Raw genomic sequence first — 18,069 nt, forward strand, 5'->3', positions numbered from 1 at the left:
CCACGTGTATCCCCCTTAAACTTTCCACCTTTCACCTTGAAAGCATGACCTCTTGTTATTGAATCCTTCACCCTGGGAAAAAGCTTGTCTCTATCCACCCTGTCTATACCTTTCATGATTTTGTAAACCTCAATCAGGTCTCCCCTCAATCTCGTTTTTTTCTAGTGAAAATAAACCTAACCTACTCAACCTCTCTTCATAGCTAGCACCTTCCATACCAGGCAACATCCTCGTAAACCTTCTCTGCACCCTCTCCAAAGCATCTACATCCTTTTGGTAATGTGGCGACCAGAACTGTACACAATATTGTAAATGCAGCTGAACCAATGTCTTGTACAATTTTAACACAACTTGCCAGCTCTTATACTCAATACCCCGTCCAATGAAGGCAAGCATACTATATGCCTTCTTGACCACTCTATCCACCTGTGCAGCAACCTTCAGAGTATAGTGGACCTGCACTCCCAGATCTCTCTGCCCATCAACTTTTCCCAAGGCTCTTCCATTCATTGTATAATTCGCTCTAGAATTGGCCAATGTTACATCAATGAAAATAGGCAATATTGGTGATGGAGCAACAAGTGGTCTGAACTTCATTTGTGGTCAAAGATGACAAGGTTGCAAACTGATTCAGCCTTAGGCAGTTGCCAGAGTGGATAGAGTCAGTAGCTATAACATGCAGTTTGTGGCAGAGATTTTAGGTAAAGATTCTGTTCCTCCTAATGGAGGAAATTTGGGCTTCTTCAGTGCTAGATGTCAGGCAGTGGTCTGAGAACCTAGAGACATTGATGAAAAGATGATGGTACGGTAAAGCTGGGTTTCTTTGGCGCAAGCATGGAAATTGACATTGTTTGTTCTTTATCTTTGAAAAACTTCTTAAAACCTACCACTTCAGCCAAACATTTGATCACCTGCCCAAATGTTGCCTTACGTGGCTTTGTGTCAAATTGTAGAGTACCTAGGAATGGTTTACTATGTTAAGTCTGCTTTTAAATAAATGAGCGAAAATAGTCCAATGTTGACTCAAAGTAGATGATAATATTTTGTCACACACACACACAAGCAGTTTAAGGACACATTGAGTTTTAAAGTCTCTTGATAAAAGATAAATATTTTGAAAAATGTTCACATGTTAGCAAATCCACTCTGGTGCAGCCTTATCTGGAGTATTGTGTACAGTTCTGGTTGCCATACTATAGGAAGGATGTGGAGGCACTGGAACAGGTGCAGAGGAGGTTTACCAGGATGTTGCCTGGCATGGTAGGAAGATCGTATGAGGAAAGGCTGAGGCACTTGGGGCTGTTCTCATTGGAGAAAAGAAGGTTTAGGGGAGATTTGATAGAGGTGTACAAGATGATTAGGGGTTTAGATAGAGTTGACAGTGAGAACCTTTTTCCGCGTATGGAGTCAGCTGTTACTAGGGGACACAGCTTTAAATTAAGGGGAGGTTGGTATAGGACAGATGTTAGGGGTAAATTCTTTACTCAGCGGGTTGTGAGTTCATGGAATGCTCTGCCAGTATCAGTGGTGGACTCTCCCTCTTTATGGTCATTCAAGCGGGCATTGGATAAGCATATGGAGGTTCTTGGGCTAGTGTAGGTTAGGTAGGCTTCAGTCGGTGCAACATCGAGGGCCGAAGGGCCTGTACTGTGCTGTATTTTTCTATGTTCTATGTTTCTATGTTCTATATTCTGGGAAGTATGGTTCTGAAATGAGGAGAACAGAAATGGTGCAAGATTTTGAAGTGTAACAACTCGCTCCAAATTTTAGAGAATAGCATGAACACCCATATGTTTTCTTCTGAGGATTCAATAGTATATGTGTATGGAATGTAAAATAAGCATTCTTATTATTGTAGAAATTAGTATGTTGTTTCATTTCATGTGAAGACTTTATTTCTTTAAATTGAGTAGAACAAACAAAGAAACAGCTTAAAATGAAAATTCTTGTGTTTTTATTGTTTATTCATTATGTATTTACAAATCCATGTTATTACTTTTTATATACAATGCACATTTACATAATAGAAAAAGTACAAAACTATATATTTAGATGAATTTAAATCTGTCATGTTCGAAAATATAAAATTGTATCTGCAACATAATATTTTAAGCAAAATGAAAACCCTGAAATATTTGCATTATGTTAAAACATTTAGAGAAACAAACCACTAAAGTCAATCAGATTACATGCGGCCAGAAAGTGATCTGACAGCCACACAGCTGCAGAGCATTTCAAGTTGACAAGTTCCAAATGCAGCATATTTGGTCAGTTATATGGCACGCGGTAAAAAGTATAGGGAGTTTTATTTACAGTAATGTGTAACATATTCCAATAAATAAATAAACCAGGTAAAACATGCAAATAACATAACTAAAAATTTGTAGTACAAAAAGAAAATGACCAGCCACATTTACAGCTACCATAATGCAATTTACAGGTTGCGTGAAAGAGTGTACTTTACAAGCATCATACGTCACAATAAATTAATGATAACACTGCTCTCTTGATGAATATATTTCCAAAACAGGTATAGTAAACCGATTTTATGCATAAATTATAAAACATGACAGTATAAATAAAAATCTACTAAACTTAACTATGTATACTTCTTCAAAATAAATAAGCGTACACTTATTTACATATAAGTACAGCGACTCCTTCCTCTTCCAAAGGTGAAGGAAATTACCAAATCGGAAATGGAGATTTAGGAAAGGTGTTATTTTCTTGCTCATCTTCTTCATCTTCATCTTCTTCATTTATGGCTATGGGGGAATATATGGTAGCTGTTGTATAAATAAGGATCACAACAGCGCAGAACCTCAGTGCATGTTTTCAAATCTCTCTGGATAGCCACAATAGTCTCTTATATGGCACAAGAATGGAATTTGCACCATTTGTTATTATGAAGTAATTTTACATAATAGCAACATTGCAGTGTGTTCTGAAGAATCAATGATCAGGCTTTATGGCAGTTTCCTGGAATTACATAAAAGTGTTCTTGTGTTCTAAATTTACATTGTATTCATCCATTGCATTCCTCAGTGCTACTGATTTAAACCTATCAACTATTTTAATAGCTTTAAAATCCAAAACAACTGTGGTGAAGCCTTTGGAAGATTACTATTGATAAGGAAGCATCAGCTTCAAAAATAATAGTTGTTCCAATCTATCACTATCATGGTATTTTAATCCCTCATGATATCTTCTTCCATTAAATGTGGACAGCAATCTCTTCAGGACCCATTGCATGGTTGTTAAAAAAAACTTTCACCATTTATTAGCTATAACATTTATGTGGAATTTAATCCAATACAATTATAACTCATTGCAGTTTCAAAAATCAATTAATTTTAACTGCAGTGACAGCAAGATACTCTGATGCCTAGTTATGTTTTTGAAATATTATGTAATTTACTTTCACACCATGATCACTAGATCCTTAATTAGACATTCTGCCTCAGGAAAGAAAGGAGCATTTCCAAATGAAAAATGTACAATACTTAAAGCGTACATGTATAAGATTGTTGTGTTAGACCAACATTGGCAGCATTTAATAACTGTTATCAGAGATGGAAGGAATGGATAATGGTGGGCAATAATCCTCATGAAATGTAGTGATTGAACATAGATGAATGGACACGATATGCTTTCTCTGTATCAATGACGAGAGTACCTGTATGACTGCTATCATACATTGCTCAAATCCTTGTGTCAAATTTCCTAACTGCTCAGTAAAAACAGTAATTCTTCATTGAGACTGTTGATGGTGGGGAGGGGGAGGAGATAGGTACATCCTGTTATCAACATGTGACAAAATCTTAAAGCACGTTTATCATTAACAAATGTCTTGTCTGGCACTGCCCCTATAGCAGCATGAAAGGCATGCATATTTTTATGTTGATAGGTACAAATGGCAAGATTATATTTGGCACAGCAAAATGTTTGTAAAGCTGATAACATAAAATCTGGCATACACAGTGAATCTTATTGTGGAATAGAAGTTACTTACAATTGCACGATCCTGTATGTTTGATCTCCAGGAGGGTGCCAGAGGAACAGGCTGTACTTTTCATTGCACACTCATTCGGGTAGGTGGTGTTATCAGTGGCACAGACTGGCTCATCTGAGCGTCCACCCTGACACACATTACAAACAGCACACCGGCCCCTGCCAAGTCGGCTATCCCAGAGACACTTTTTTCCAGGGCTACACTGTATGTCATCACAGGACTTGGCTTCTGAAAAAGAGGAAATCATATTCATATTTATGAATAGAATGATTCATTCAATCTTTAACAATACAGTCAAATATTTGGACCAGAAAGTAAATTTAAACTCTTCAATTACAATGATTTATATGACAGAATTCAGAATGAAAACCATATTAACCTACAACTCTCACTGTGTTCATTGTTCAAATTTTAATATGGATCTTGATAAATACAATATGTTTAATAGATTTGTCAATTTTTCTTTCTATGAAGAGCAGACAACACATCTAAAGAGGTCCACCATTGATGCTAGCATCCAGCATTATCTGTAATTAAAGACCTTATTTTGTACACATGACTTTAAGTCAATAGTTTAAAAACACTCAGAAATATGTTTTCCAAAGTAAACATGAATGAGTTGAATATTTAAACCAATTAGCAGAGCTGTACATTTACTTCTAACATTGAAAGGTCATAGTCCACATGAGCAAACATGCACTCTACCCACACACACCGAGGCTGCATTTCTAATCTGGTTGTTGAAGAATTTGGAAAAGTTGAAGCTATTATGCATATGCCCAGCAACAAACACTTCAGCGTTAAAAACCGCAGGAAAGATTCAATTCTGAATCTTTTTTCTATAATGCAATAATCCAGGATATTGTGCTACAGTATTTTTAAATACCATAGCTCCAGTTGAAAAATTATAAATTAAAAAGTCATTCAGCCTTCAACAATTGCAATTATAAATGTAAATTTATAAAATTAACATAATCTCGGAAATTAAAAAAAATCCATGATTGACAATTTCATTTCTCAGATTTAAGAATAAGTTTAAAAGAAACGATAACAAATTATGTTAATTAGTACAGATGATCTTTTCTCCGCGATATCAATGTACTTTTTAGAGCTCAAAATCGAATATCCAAATGTGATTTGTTCGGTTTAGTTTGACATTTATCCATTGTACCCTAATTATACGGACAAAAAGAAAACTCCTCCCACATTGTATTAGTACTCGTTTCGTAACTGTGTAATGGTTTGCAGTTTCCACTTTGTGAGGTCTCGTGGTACGTACTTATACATTTCCCTTCGTACGCCACTCCAATGGATCTGCCCATCAAGCAGGTGGCGCGTCTGATATGGCAGGCGCTGGCGTACGTGATCCCATCATTGCCGCACAGATACTGCTCGGGGCTCGAAGGTTCAGGGCAAATTCTCGGGTTACACATCACACAGTAGGCGCTATTTGTCTGATCTACCACACACACAGAGCTGCCTGGACACAAGACATCTCTGCACGATTCTGTAAGACAGCAATTAAAAACAAAAGCGAGGTGAGCACCACTGAAAGTAATCTTCCGCAATGCAATCGTCTGATTTTATGAAGTTAAAGTTTAGTGTTCATAGTAAACACAGATTGTTTTTAAATTTGCAATATTTATTTAATAGGCAATATCTTGGAACAATGGGGGTGAAATAATCCACTTTCTATACTTCCCCAATTACAGACATATACTGAACACAATTTAACTTAAGAACAAAATGTGATGGAAAATTATTCTGGGGGATGTGTGGGGAATCACTCAACAATAGACACTGCAAGTGAGCTGAACAATCTGTTATTTCGCACTGTGGGATAATGAAATGCAAGCATTCTTTAAGCGAGTGGCTCATTCCCTTGCAGAATCTTGCTATTGAGCATGTACTTGTTGCATACATACTTTTACATTTGCCTTGGTATTGGACCTCCAGTTCAGGTTGCCCTTTGCACCTCGCCTTCAGCAGGACACATTCATCTTTGTATGTTTTCCCGTCAGTCCCACAAACGGAGCCCTTCCAAGTGACGTTAGAGCAGTCGGGTGCACAGACACATCGAGGTTTGTTCTTTTTGTTCATTTTGCACTTTTTACCTGGACCACAATCGACGTTATCACAGGTTTCTATTACAGGGGGAAGAAAAACAGTTTTCTGCAAATTACTTCCATGCATCAAAGTAGTGTTTGAAATGTAAGGATAAATGCTCATTCGTATTAACTAAACTGAATATGTATTCATTTTATGACAGACGTTTTGCATTTTTATGAGCTATCTGTTTCCAGATGTTTAATGAAAGGTTTAGTAAAACAGCGCAGACTCAGTCGCCATCTTAATAAAACCGCACCGAAAGCCATGACAATCAAGAGATTCTCTCTTAAGCAATTTATTCCAATGAGTCGAGACTGAGAGAGTGGCTAGCAAAGGGCGCATTAGAATGATTTCGCGAGCGACCTGTAAACTTTAATACACTTTGCAGGATCCAATGAAGCCGAATACAAACAGTTTCGATTCACAGAGACCGAGTGAAATCTGTACCTTTACAAGGAGTGCAACCCGGGGCTCCACCGTTAAAGATAATCCATCGGAAAAGGGTACTGGATGGCACATCCTCTTCGGTCCACGCTGTGCCCAACCTCCCACTTTTGCAGCACTCTTCGCGGCTGACCCCGGTCATGTAAAGAACCTGGCATTTGCCGTTCTTGGCTTGCTGGAGCCAGCAGTTCCCAGCTGCAACACACAGTCAGAGCAGTGTCAGTTTCACGGTTTCAGACACAACACGTGCACTTTGTATTGACGGTACCCGAGTGTTTACTTTTGAGTTTTTTTTTTCTGTCTCAGTCTGGGTGAACCGAGGAGCCTGAAACCGCCGACATTTCCCGACAGCAACCAAGTTGCCACCGAAATGAACATCTCTATGCCATCACCTCCTTCTCACTTTGAATGGTGATTTGTTCCACTTGGAAAGTGACTTGGCGCTGCCCCAAAACAGCACAAGCTGAAGTACTGTAGACACGCGTGCAGTGGGACAAAAAAAAAAGCCTGCCAGAACTCATCCTTCCAACGAAAAACAGAGGGCAAAATCCGAAATAAATAAATGGTTAGCGGTCCACTTATCTCAGACTCATGCGAAAACGAACTCTGGTTGACAGTTTGACAAGCGTCTGGATTTAATCAGTATTTAACTTCAGCGTCGGCTGTGTATAAAGCGTTGGCGCTGATTTTTCTATCTATTCATACAGTCACTCCGGAATAGAAACATAATCTATTTTCTGTGGTATTAACTCGTTCCAAAAATGCCTGAACTCTGCTGCCTCTTCTGGATAGTCTAGACTTCTTGTTGATACCGCCTGATATCAATCTAAATATATACTGTATATCGAGTTTTCAGTTTCATGGAAGAGACGTTATTGAGGTAGCAATATAGAATAGGCAAATTTGACAACACACAAGTCAATTATTTCCATTGGACCCAGTAATCACACCCGCTTCCTAATCTCGCTTCAGTCGCGTGGTATGACCGACGTGAGCAACATTTAACAGCTCGATCGGACATTTACACGTCGATTCATCTGCAACATCAATGAGACGTTTTCTCTCTCTCTGCAATTCCCCTTTGCTTCTCACTGTACAGAAACTGAATAGAGTAAACTTTGACTCTCGGAATCCCATCGCATCTTATTTATTTTCTAAATAGCTCAAGTATTTGCTAACAGACAATGCTAAATTACACCCTGCTTTAATTCTGGACGACGACATTCTGGTAACTGTGAATAAAGTGCAGAAACACGTGTGCGCCTCGTAAATTGCTACATCGCATTTTGACCTGAAAACTTTGGAATAAAAGGAAACAATAAACCGAATCAGCGTTGGGCTTTTTCAGTATTTTCATCCGAGAAAATAACCGCACAAGGTACATGACCGGACAAAACATGAAACTCAGAGCCATGTTCACAAATGTATACAGAGAAGAGGTCTCCAAACTGCTTTAACTTACCCTGCACTCGCTGGTCTCCAATGGTGAGGAAGATGAAAAGTGAAACGGTGAGAGACGCAGTTCTGCTGTTTAGCATCCTTAGCATTGTGGCACGCAGTTTCACCGCAGCTAAGTACTGATCTGAGAGCACCAGTCAAGTCCGATCGCTGTGTTGAATGAACGTCAATCTGTGAATGCAGTCACTCTTAAATATTTTGGCTGAAAGGGGTCTTGGCTGGTCTGTTTGGTGGGCGGTCTTCTGATGGCATGGTGATGTGTTTGGCAGGATGGGGGAGGAGGAAGTGATAAAAAAAAAGTTAAGGTGGACGGAAACTTAATCAGGTGACATTTCACCGCCTCCTCTAAACTTTTCAGCTTGAAATCTCAGTCAATTTCACAAACGCATTTCTCTAACATCCGAGTCTGGTTACAGGTCGTAGTGTCAATTTCTCTGTAATTGACAAGATTGTACCAGCTCCTGCAGAAACAATGCGAGGGAGGGAAGGGGGGTGAAGGAAGATGTACTGTTCCTAAGTGTATTAAGACTTCTGCTTTCTTTTATTTTCCTATTGGGTCATCTTTATATCTACAGTACATTAAGTATTCTGACCTGCTGAATTTTTAACCAAGCTATATCCCAAAAATAGAAGCGTCTGTGGGTGAAAGCACCCGGTCCAATCTATCCATCAGAAAATACAAAGTAAATGGAGCCTAGCTTTTCTAATCCGATTTCTCTGGTAAAGCGACAACTCCACCCCCAGCTCGCCCATAACCTGTGTACGTAATGTCGATATTTCGTCTCATGTCTATGTCTCGGAGAGTTGATTACACTGAAAAGAGTTTATTGTTAGAACTAACCTCCACTACCTCAGCATCAAAAAGCACATGGGGTGGTTTTTCCATTGCAGTATTTTCTTGCAGACGCCTACAGTTTACATTATTACTAATATTTTAGTTTTATTATTTATATTACTAATTTATTGCCATCTGACTATTTCTGGAAATGCATCATTGTAATAAATAACTATAGTGGGAACCAAGGGCACTGACACCGTGGGTGTGTTCAGCCAGTAGGTATTGGAAAAGCAGTTAGATTTAATACCCAGATTTGGCAAAGTTACGCGCCTCTGTAACTGGAGCAGACTTCGCATGTCTATGAAATGCCGTAGGCGGTCCCGTATTCTCCATTTAAGAGATTGTGACATCGAAAGTCGAATGTTAGTGTTGCTCAATGAGCTTGCTTTTGGCAGGGAGAAAAATGTACGTAGGCGATCTGTCGCCGCCTATCTCAGGGATTACGCTTCCCTGTTTCATTACCGTTTTGGCGCTATTACGTGCTGTCCGAAACCTTACCCCAAGAAAAAGATGAAACTCACGGTCCGACTCAGCCTAATAACTACAAAGAATCAGACAACTTTTATTAGTGTTGATAGGTGCATTGATCTGACTAGAAATAACTCCGCGATAACAGACATTTTCCACCAGCTGCGGCTTAGAGTGGTAATCCTTTAATAAAGACTTATTACAATAGACTCTTAAAGTCTCTTTATAATAATCGTCAGAAATGCAATCGTTCTAATATTAGAAGAGACAGTTGTTTGGGTGCCTCAGTCTGCTGATAGTATTTACAATATTTAGCGTTCAAAATAGACTTGGCAATGCCATGCCAGCAGACAGTAGGAAAACTTCTTCCACAAGGCAATTCCACGCAGATTATTTCCGTTTTCAATGCTGCGAAACGTATTTTCTGTCCCAGATCATCCTGGGTTCTTATTCCATAACATCGGAATTGTGGTTTGATGCGATCAAAAAAAACACTAATGCAGCCCCCTAACGATACAAACAGGGCAACTGCAGCTAAATTGTGCACCAATCGTGATTTCCAGTTTATCTCAGCAAAACGACTAAAAAATTCCCTTATTGCCAAATCAAGATTGTGTGTTTTGTTGGTAGAGTTGAAATATGGATGTAACTTTCAATTAGTGAAGAAAGTCTGGGTTTGAGAAGATACTGGTAAACAACTAAGATAAACCTAAAGCATACCTATATACACCAACTATTCCAAATCAAACTGCGCAGCAATAGACAACACTAGGTAGACATGGGACATCACATTACGTTATATTTAGTTCTTAAATACATTCGTGGAAATTACCAATGTGAAGTTATTTGTACGATATTGTGCCCTATGTTTCTTGCCAATATTGTTCATATGCCTGTGTAAGTATTTGTTTCTGAAATCCTCTTCCAGCAGAAACAGCACACATATTCTCGCGTTTTTCTTTGTTTTATGTGTGTGTCACTATGGCGAATATAATCAACGTTTATAATCTAACAACAAATATTTATTCCAGATTGAAGACGAAGACTGACGAACTGGACAATTTCACACTGTCCTGATACATCTGGCGAATAATACCGACTGTTGAGCAATTTGCATCCTCAAAAACAATGAAAGGAAAAGCAAGAGTTTTAAAAAAGAGTTGACATAGAATTGGAGAGGTGAATATTGGAGGCAAATAGAAGAGTGTGAGAAATAATGGAAAATGAATATTGCACAATGTAAATCATTATTCATAAATGTTAAAGATGATTAAGTCCTGTAATGAAAATCAAGGACAAGTGCCACAACGAAGAAAAATAGAAAATAGAGAAGTGAGACAGTGATGAGGGGACAGTTATTGAGGACGGGAAACAGATATGGCGAGGTTAGAAACTTATAAGAATGAAAATGTAGGGCACTGAAATGCAATCACTGCACGTCTAAAAGGAAACTAAAGTGAGACCTCTGCAGGACGAAAGTTGTATGCGCTCGTGCACATTTTTGACCCAGTATCCAGAATCCGACAGGTGCTTGTTGCAAGTTCCACGGATGTTAATGTGTTTCATAGTAAACTTAAGGAATTATGAATCTGAGTCAACGTGGGCACTTGTGATGACTAGCAACATTTTAGTTTGACAATCAAAAGCTTTAAGATAATCCATTGCTTCAACTTTGAAAAACAAAATCGTTTTTAATTTCAGTACGTTCGAAATAATCAATCTGCAGTTCCTAGGTAATTACAATATTTGGTGTTTTTCACAAAACTGCATCATTATTAATTAATCATTCACCAATCCGAATGTGGAACGGAATTTGCGTTCTTCTGCAATCAGAATTGTTTCAATACAAGTCCGATAATATTTATCAATACATTTGTATTTCTAAGCTGATTATGAATATGGATACTTCCTTAGACACGTCATGCAGCATAGGTCTAATTAATGCTTATAACATACACAACGCTGTTTAGTTCATTCTAAGATCTGAACACAATCTACATCAAATATTATTTTGCAAAATTAAATGAAGCAAGTTAGCTTTATTCTCTTTCTATGCCTATTGACTGCATGGAAGTAAATATTTTACTAACAATAAGGGGTTTTGGCCTTTAATTGCTAGGTAGCATTTAATGTAGAATTGAAGTCAGCGGTTTAGGTCGTCTGCCTCTAACAGATAAGTGCAAACATGTGTCAGCTTTTATTCGAAAAAGCTTTTGTACCTCCCCCCCCCCCCAGCCATTTTTCAATAACTTGCTATAAGTGCTACGAGAAATTAAAACGTCTTCGTAGCTGCACGAGGATCAGGCGAGTCTTTACTAATTTACATCCAGAAGGAGACATTTGTTATTAAATCATCCATAAACATAAGAAAACTAACAAATATCAAGCAGTTAATAACTACAGGAAATAACGGGAAAACATAGCAGGTCTATCAGCATCTGTGGAGAGTGTTCTGATTGTGTGTGTGTTTTCACTTAACAGGTTCTGACGTAGCCAATTGCTTTACACAGGTATTGACTGACATGAAATGACTAATAGTCTTCAATATCTGAAATCGTTCAGCGCTAAAACAAAACAAATGAACATGTTCAGGAGGTGGCGCAGACCACCAAACAATTGTTTTTGACTAAGTTGAGTAGCCGTTAACGCGTCTACAAGTGACGCACTTGCCCGAAAGAGGTTGTCACCAGTCAAAACAAAATGTGGCGTTTGGATAGCACTCCACCATGAGCATGAATTTCAAATGAATCAACAGGAAGGATTGTTCTGTTCGATGTTATCAGGCAAATTCTCACATAGATCTCGATTAATACAAAACTGACGGGAAACTATAGATTCTTTGATGTAATATCCAACTTCGCTGAATGTGTTATCTTCGGGACCACGAAGTAGCCCAAGTATGTGACGGCATAAATAAAATGTCATATTTTTGAATGTCAATAAATTCTATAAAAGTCTTGCTGTTTAGTGCGAGTCAAGACAACTCCTTTATATTTAATCTGATATACGTTCAAAATCTCTTATTGCAGATTGTTTTAAAGGTCAAAATCAAAGAAACGTGATGCATGACTGGCAGCTTAAGGTTCAGTATTTTTTAAAAATCAGATTCAACTTGGAATTTATTACATCAAATTCATTATATAGTACAAACATGCGTTAAAAGGGAAAGGTAAATGTACAGTTTCATCAGTGGATTTTCCTGACCGTTTGACATATTCGCTGTTAATAAATAAGGTTGAAGGATGATCAGAAACCCAATAAAGATGAGATCCTGCTACTGAATGTAAACAAGTTCATATTTATGATATATTAATCCCTGTCTTGTTCTATTGATTACACCGACTTTTTAACAATTTGCCTATAATATTTTGATGAATGTAATCACTAAATCTACTTCTGGGACATTAATTAATTTAACGCCGCAGGTTGAGCTGACAGTTGAGGTATGCTGTCATCAAGAGCGCAAACACTTGTACAACGTGCCGAAGAATGTCATGTCAAAGAATCGGATTGACTGATTTCTAGCCATGAACAGACTCCTGGATATAGCTGTCAGACAGGTTTCATGTTTTTGCAATTAAGGTGCTGGACAATAAAGATGACGTGTTTTTATTGTAATCCTGTGGATGTGACGAAAACTAATCACGCCAAATATTGTTTGGTAACGCTCTTTATACGTTTCCCTGCCTTTAACAGCCAAATAAAGGAAAGCTGTTGTTTCTATTTAACCTTGCTGTCTTACTTGGCTTCTGTTTTCAAAATCTTCCCTCTTAACGAAAGGTTTATTTTAAACACCAATTATTAGTTTAGTGAAGAAACTAGCGAATGGCCCAATTAGATCACGGAATGAGGACTGTATCCCGGGCTTCAGCAAATAGACCAATAAGATCAAAAAGTGACAAACCAAGTATTCCAAAGTACGATCAGATTGAAGAGAGACACCTTCCAGAAGTTACATTCAAGACAAGAACCTCCAATTTCAACACAAGTGATTGTCTTGGGTGTTTTGATAGACATTCGTATAATGACACATCCAAGGCCACCCGCTAGATAGGCATGCATTGGCAATCGGTTGAATGGACTGAAACCACTGGAAGAACTGAGGAGGCTTGATAATACTGATATAATGCAATAATGATCCATTTCTGTACAGCACGCAAAGATACTGTTTTCCCCTATTGTTGAGAAATAAGCAAAATCTTGGAACATAATTTATAACTTTCAAGTGACCAAAGAACAACATAGCCAAAGAAAAGTTACGGCATAGAAGGAGATAATTCGGCTCATTGCGTCTGTTTCAACGGAATAAGCTAGCTGCCCATTCTATTCCCACTTTTCAGAACTTGCTTATAGGTTTTCTCTTCAATCGACACATTGGGCAGTAAATAATAGATACCCATCACGCTTTGGATAAAAAAAGATTTTCTTCTATCCCACTAATCTTCCGACCAACCACCTTAAAGTTGTACCCATCGGTAAATGACGTCTCTTCTCTATCCAATCCCCTCGTTATTTTACACGATCGCATTATAAAACAATGTTTATCGTTTCCAATGTCTGTGTTCGTTCATTAAATTGTTATCATTAAAAAGTTGGCTTTGTAGCAATCCTTTGTAAAAAAAAACAACTTAGTGCTTTGCCCTGTTTTATTTAAATAAATAAAAGGGTTGATATACATAAGATTACAGATACAGACCCTACTTGTTCGTCACTCAGGTACCCATTCTATATCACTCTTGCACTGACTTGGTGGTACAAAATTTGAAATTTGCTCAAATGAAAGATATACGTTGCTTAATTTTTTTTTCATTTTGCTATCATCAGGTCAAATACAAGAATGTCGCATTTTTAATGATCACAGCAATTTTATACAACATCGGAAAAAGATGCTGAGCAGTTGGCAAGGGGACTCTGATTGGCTGAGGCATAGCTAAGGAGAAAACTACTGGAAATTACCGGCATCCACCTTCCAGGTCGTTCACAAAAGATGCAAAGCTTGAACGTATTCCTTTTTTTATATAAATGGGTACGATTTGTTGCAAGCATAAAAGCCACTTTATGAACTTGGATAAATATTGTAAATTGGCTGTTAGTGTAGCTATTAGCACACTCAGATTTGTTTTAAAAGTGCAATCTAATCGCAAAATCATGCAGTTAAGCAATGCTGCATTTGAACTTGAGTGCCAGTGAGATTTCAGAAATGAAAGTTGTTTATCCCGGCTTTTGCCTGGTTGAATCAACCAACATACTTCTTCTGTTGTTCAGAGAAGGCAGAGGACAGACCGTACTTGATCAGTTCTACTTGCAAAACCCCAAACCAAAATATTTACTCTTAGATATGATTCTGCAAATGAACTTCATTGCCCAGCAATCCTGAAGTCACGAATAGCTACACTGACAATGATCAGTTCAGATCATAACGTGTGGTGTATTTGTATTTGCGAGATGGAACATTAATGCGGAATCAATTCTCCGGAAACAAAAGAAGTATGTTCAAGCAGGGTGCGTTTTCTTTGATTTGTCTGGGAACGGAGAGAAAGGTTTCCATTTGGTTTGCCCTTGGTAATGCTTTGGCCAATCAGAGTTGTCTTGCCAACCAATCAGCACCCATCTCTCCTGTAGTTTAATTCGTTATGACTCAGTGAAGTTTGGAAACCTTTGTTGTCAGGAGTGCAAAATGAAAGGTTTAAACAACATGTCTTCGGCAATGTTATACTTAATTTCAAAATAAATTCCTATAGGAAATCACCCCATCCTTACAAAAATACTAGTGTGTCACAAATCTGGTGCAAACTAAAATTTTCCAAAATTCGGACTTTGGGTTCAAGTTGGAATCCTCGGTGAACTGCCAGGTAGAGAAATTAAAAGAAGTGAACTAACGGTGCAAGCGTTACTCGAAAAGGCACTTGAACTATGATAAGTTATTTGCCATTCAAGATCACTGACAAAGGTCAAGTATTCTCGCTACTTGAAGGATGTGTGACGTTGCTGCGAGGCTTCTAAAGGGGCTCCGAAGAAAGGGCTTACTGACATATGGAACTATCACGCCTTTCAAGTACAAAGTACAGGACTAACTTTTTGCGCTGTGTTACTTTCGTGTTTTATGGGCCGCAAACACATACTTTGGTTATGGCTCCAACATTCATTTCGACTTTTTATTGATGAGATATTACTATTTACATTCATTTAACCTTTTTAAAATTAATGATATATTCATATTTATTGACCATGACCTATTGTCCTCTCCCCGAAGACACTTCTGTCCATGTAACTGCAATTAGATGATTGATACTTCATTTAGTTGATATGCCAACGCCTTCGATAATCCATTGTCATTGATGAACTTTCCCAAATAAACGGTATATTTAGGTTATAAAGTCAAATTCGTGCATAACAATGACACAAGAGGATTAAGAAACGTAACGGTGATTAACATATTGCTTTAAAATCACCAAAAGACACCCATTAAAGTTAAGGGTTCCGCTTTCGCACTGTCTACGCTTCTACTAATAACCAGGTGAAAATCATGTTAAAGGAGAGGTCGGCCTGCTGGAACGGAGACTTCGGAGCGATTTTCTCAAGGAGCTGAAAGATCTTTCAAGTTTCTTTTTGGCTGTTGTATGGTTTTGACGTAATTTCCACTTTCGAAACGCTTTCTGAATGGTCAACGCAGCCTTGAATTCCTTTCGTAACATGAATGTGGTCGTGATCGTTTCCAAGGTGTTCCGAATGGGGAATACTTTCACTGACATTTTATAAACTTCTCCACTGAGCTTCTTGAGGGGCTCGGACTCCGTTACTTTGCCAACGATAACAGCACTGAGAGCTTCCAGCACATCCAGACAGTGCAGCTTGTCACCATTAGTTAATGGTAGGTTGAGAGCCGCAACTTTCACTGCGTTAGGTTTTGGTATTCGTAAAGGGGATTTGAGTTCATTTAGGAAATCAGATAATTGGTCGTATGTGATGAATTGTGTCGCCTTCACATCATAATTACTCCAGACCTCGTAAAACATGTCCACGTCTTCATCTGTCACTCCAGCGAGTTCTTGCTCTTGGGCTTCGTGGAAGTTTTCTAAAATGACAGCGACATACATATTGATAATCACGATATACGCGACCACGATGTACGATGTCATGTAGGTGAACGATACAAACTGCCTCTGGACGGGGGAGTTAATCATCACGTGGAGGATCTCATTCCAAGCCGCGGCTGTTGTCAATCTAAACAGAAGCATCATACTGTTGCCGAAAGTTTCGAAATTGACCATGTCGTTTATTGGCGATTCTCTCGGAAGGTCCCGAAACAAACTCATCCCCAAGATTGAATAAATGAACATGACCAGGCCGAGGAGCAGGCCGATATTGAAAAGGGCCGGGATTGATATCACCAACGTAAACAGCAACTTGCGAATCCCCTTCAAGGATCTCACCAACCTCAACAACCTAGCCAGCCTCACAATTCGGAACACTCGTAAAATAGTCGGAGAAACCCCTTGCTTTTTGGATGCGGATGAATCCAACAAGATTCCTGAAGGAATAAAACAGTAAAATGATCAGTACAAAAGGGGGAGTAGTTAAATTCCAAATGATCACGCACTTTAATTTTAAACGCATATTTAAGCTATGACTCCTTATCAGTGTTAACACTATTAAAGCAAACCAATCCAAATAATATGATAAAGATTTTCACTCCGGAATGACAAATACATTAATACAGATATGATTTGTTTTGTCTGATCCTGGGACCGTTAAGTAGAGTATAATGGATGCACATGCTGTAATTGCATGGAGAACAATACTTCTTCAACGCTAGGCGAAGATTTTCAGTTCTGGGATGTATTCCTGCCCTCTCAGATAATCATTCGCATCTAACTTGGTTTAAGCTCAGCGGACTCTGCCTTTGGGGGTGGCGGGGGGGGGGGGGAGTGGTAATCGTTTTCGACATTTGAAGCATTGCACATTGATAAGTAGAAGAAACACGAAAAAGAGCATGTATACAGGCTCCAGATGCGAAGTGCCATTAATTTTGTTTTTAAAAGACTAAATTGAAACAGTGGCAACATTGAAAATTTGCAATAAAGACTGAAAATAATTACAATCACAATGATCAGATAGGAGCATAAGGGATACGTTGAGTTATAAAAAATCCGGATTCTGGAAATCAAAAACCGTATCAGAAATTGCTGGAAAAAAACTCAGCAGGTCTGGCAGCATTTGTGGAGAGAAAGCAGGGTTAAAGTTTCGGGTCCAGCCACTCTTCTGCAAAAAGCGGTGTTTTTCCAGCAATTTCTGATTCGATTGTTGACATTGAGTTACACATTCTTCAGAATTTGTATTTGTTTGTCTTCGGTACAATTCATAATCACACGACCTGAAATAAAGCTTTTTTTTGACACTTTTAGGGCTGAGTAATATCAGAGCTGTGATGCCTGCATTCCGTGAACGAAGGGGGAAAAAACCCATTACGCCCACGGTAGTAAACTCCAAACAAGATTAAATACTTTGCTCACGGAAATGGTTTCCTTTAGAGATATATATAAGGGTCAGTCCTGGAATATTGTGTAAAACATGTTAACTATTTAAAAATGCGGTCTTTAACATTATATGTGAACACTAAACACTCGCCAATGTAATAAAAATCAAACCTATTTATAGCTTATTTAATTACATATATAGCCAGTTCTGTTATCAAATTTTCAATCTTATCTGTATTAAAATGTCAGTGCAAACTTTGTTC

The 18,069-nt window shown here is 38.3% G+C and overlaps 2 protein-coding genes across 4 annotated transcripts in view; both read right to left on the reverse strand.

Annotated features, from left to right (window-relative positions):
• Positions 1-1,966: 1,966 nt before the first annotated feature.
• fsta (follistatin a) lies at positions 1,967-8,228 on the reverse strand. 3 transcript variants are annotated; one of them, XM_072571627.1, is made up of 6 exons: positions 8,028-8,225; positions 6,569-6,760; positions 5,938-6,156; positions 5,292-5,519; positions 4,013-4,240; positions 1,967-2,979 (listed from the first exon to the last, which is right to left on the reverse strand). In XM_072571627.1, coding segments are annotated over exons 1-6 (954 nt in total). In that variant the 5' UTR covers positions 8,113-8,225; the 3' UTR covers positions 1,967-2,977. The 3 variants fall into 3 exon arrangements, with proteins under 3 accessions (XP_072427728.1, XP_072427726.1, XP_072427727.1); XM_072571625.1 differs by having other exon boundaries at positions 1,968-2,786; positions 8,028-8,228; XM_072571626.1 differs by having other exon boundaries at positions 1,970-2,765.
• Positions 8,229-15,796: 7,568 nt separating this feature from the next.
• LOC140479312 (sodium channel protein type 9 subunit alpha-like) overlaps positions 15,797-18,069 on the reverse strand; it is a 173,767-nt gene continuing 171,494 nt past the window's right edge. The window contains exon 18 of the mRNA XM_072573248.1: positions 15,797-16,860. Within this exon, the coding sequence (XP_072429349.1) occupies positions 15,854-16,860 (1,007 nt within the window). The 3' untranslated portion in view covers positions 15,797-15,853. The remainder of the gene's footprint in view (positions 16,861-18,069) is intronic.

The sequence above is a fragment of the Chiloscyllium punctatum genome, chromosome 1 (genome assembly GCF_047496795.1).
Source record: "Chiloscyllium punctatum isolate Juve2018m chromosome 1, sChiPun1.3, whole genome shotgun sequence".
In the NCBI taxonomy this organism is placed as follows: Eukaryota; Metazoa; Chordata; class Chondrichthyes; order Orectolobiformes; family Hemiscylliidae; genus Chiloscyllium; species Chiloscyllium punctatum.

Coding starts and splice junctions, on each gene's coding strand:
- fsta (XM_072571625.1), bottom strand. CDS start 8,112: ATGCTAAGGATGCTAAACAGCAGAACTGCGTCTCTCACCGTTTCACTT. Junction 6,157..6,568: donor GGGTTGCACTCCTTGTAAAG/GTACAGATTTCA, acceptor CCCCTGTAATAG/AAACCTGTGATAACGTCGAT. Junction 4,241..5,291: donor GTACGAAGGGAAATGTATAA/GTACGTACCACG, acceptor CCTCTTTTTCAG/AAGCCAAGTCCTGTGATGAC.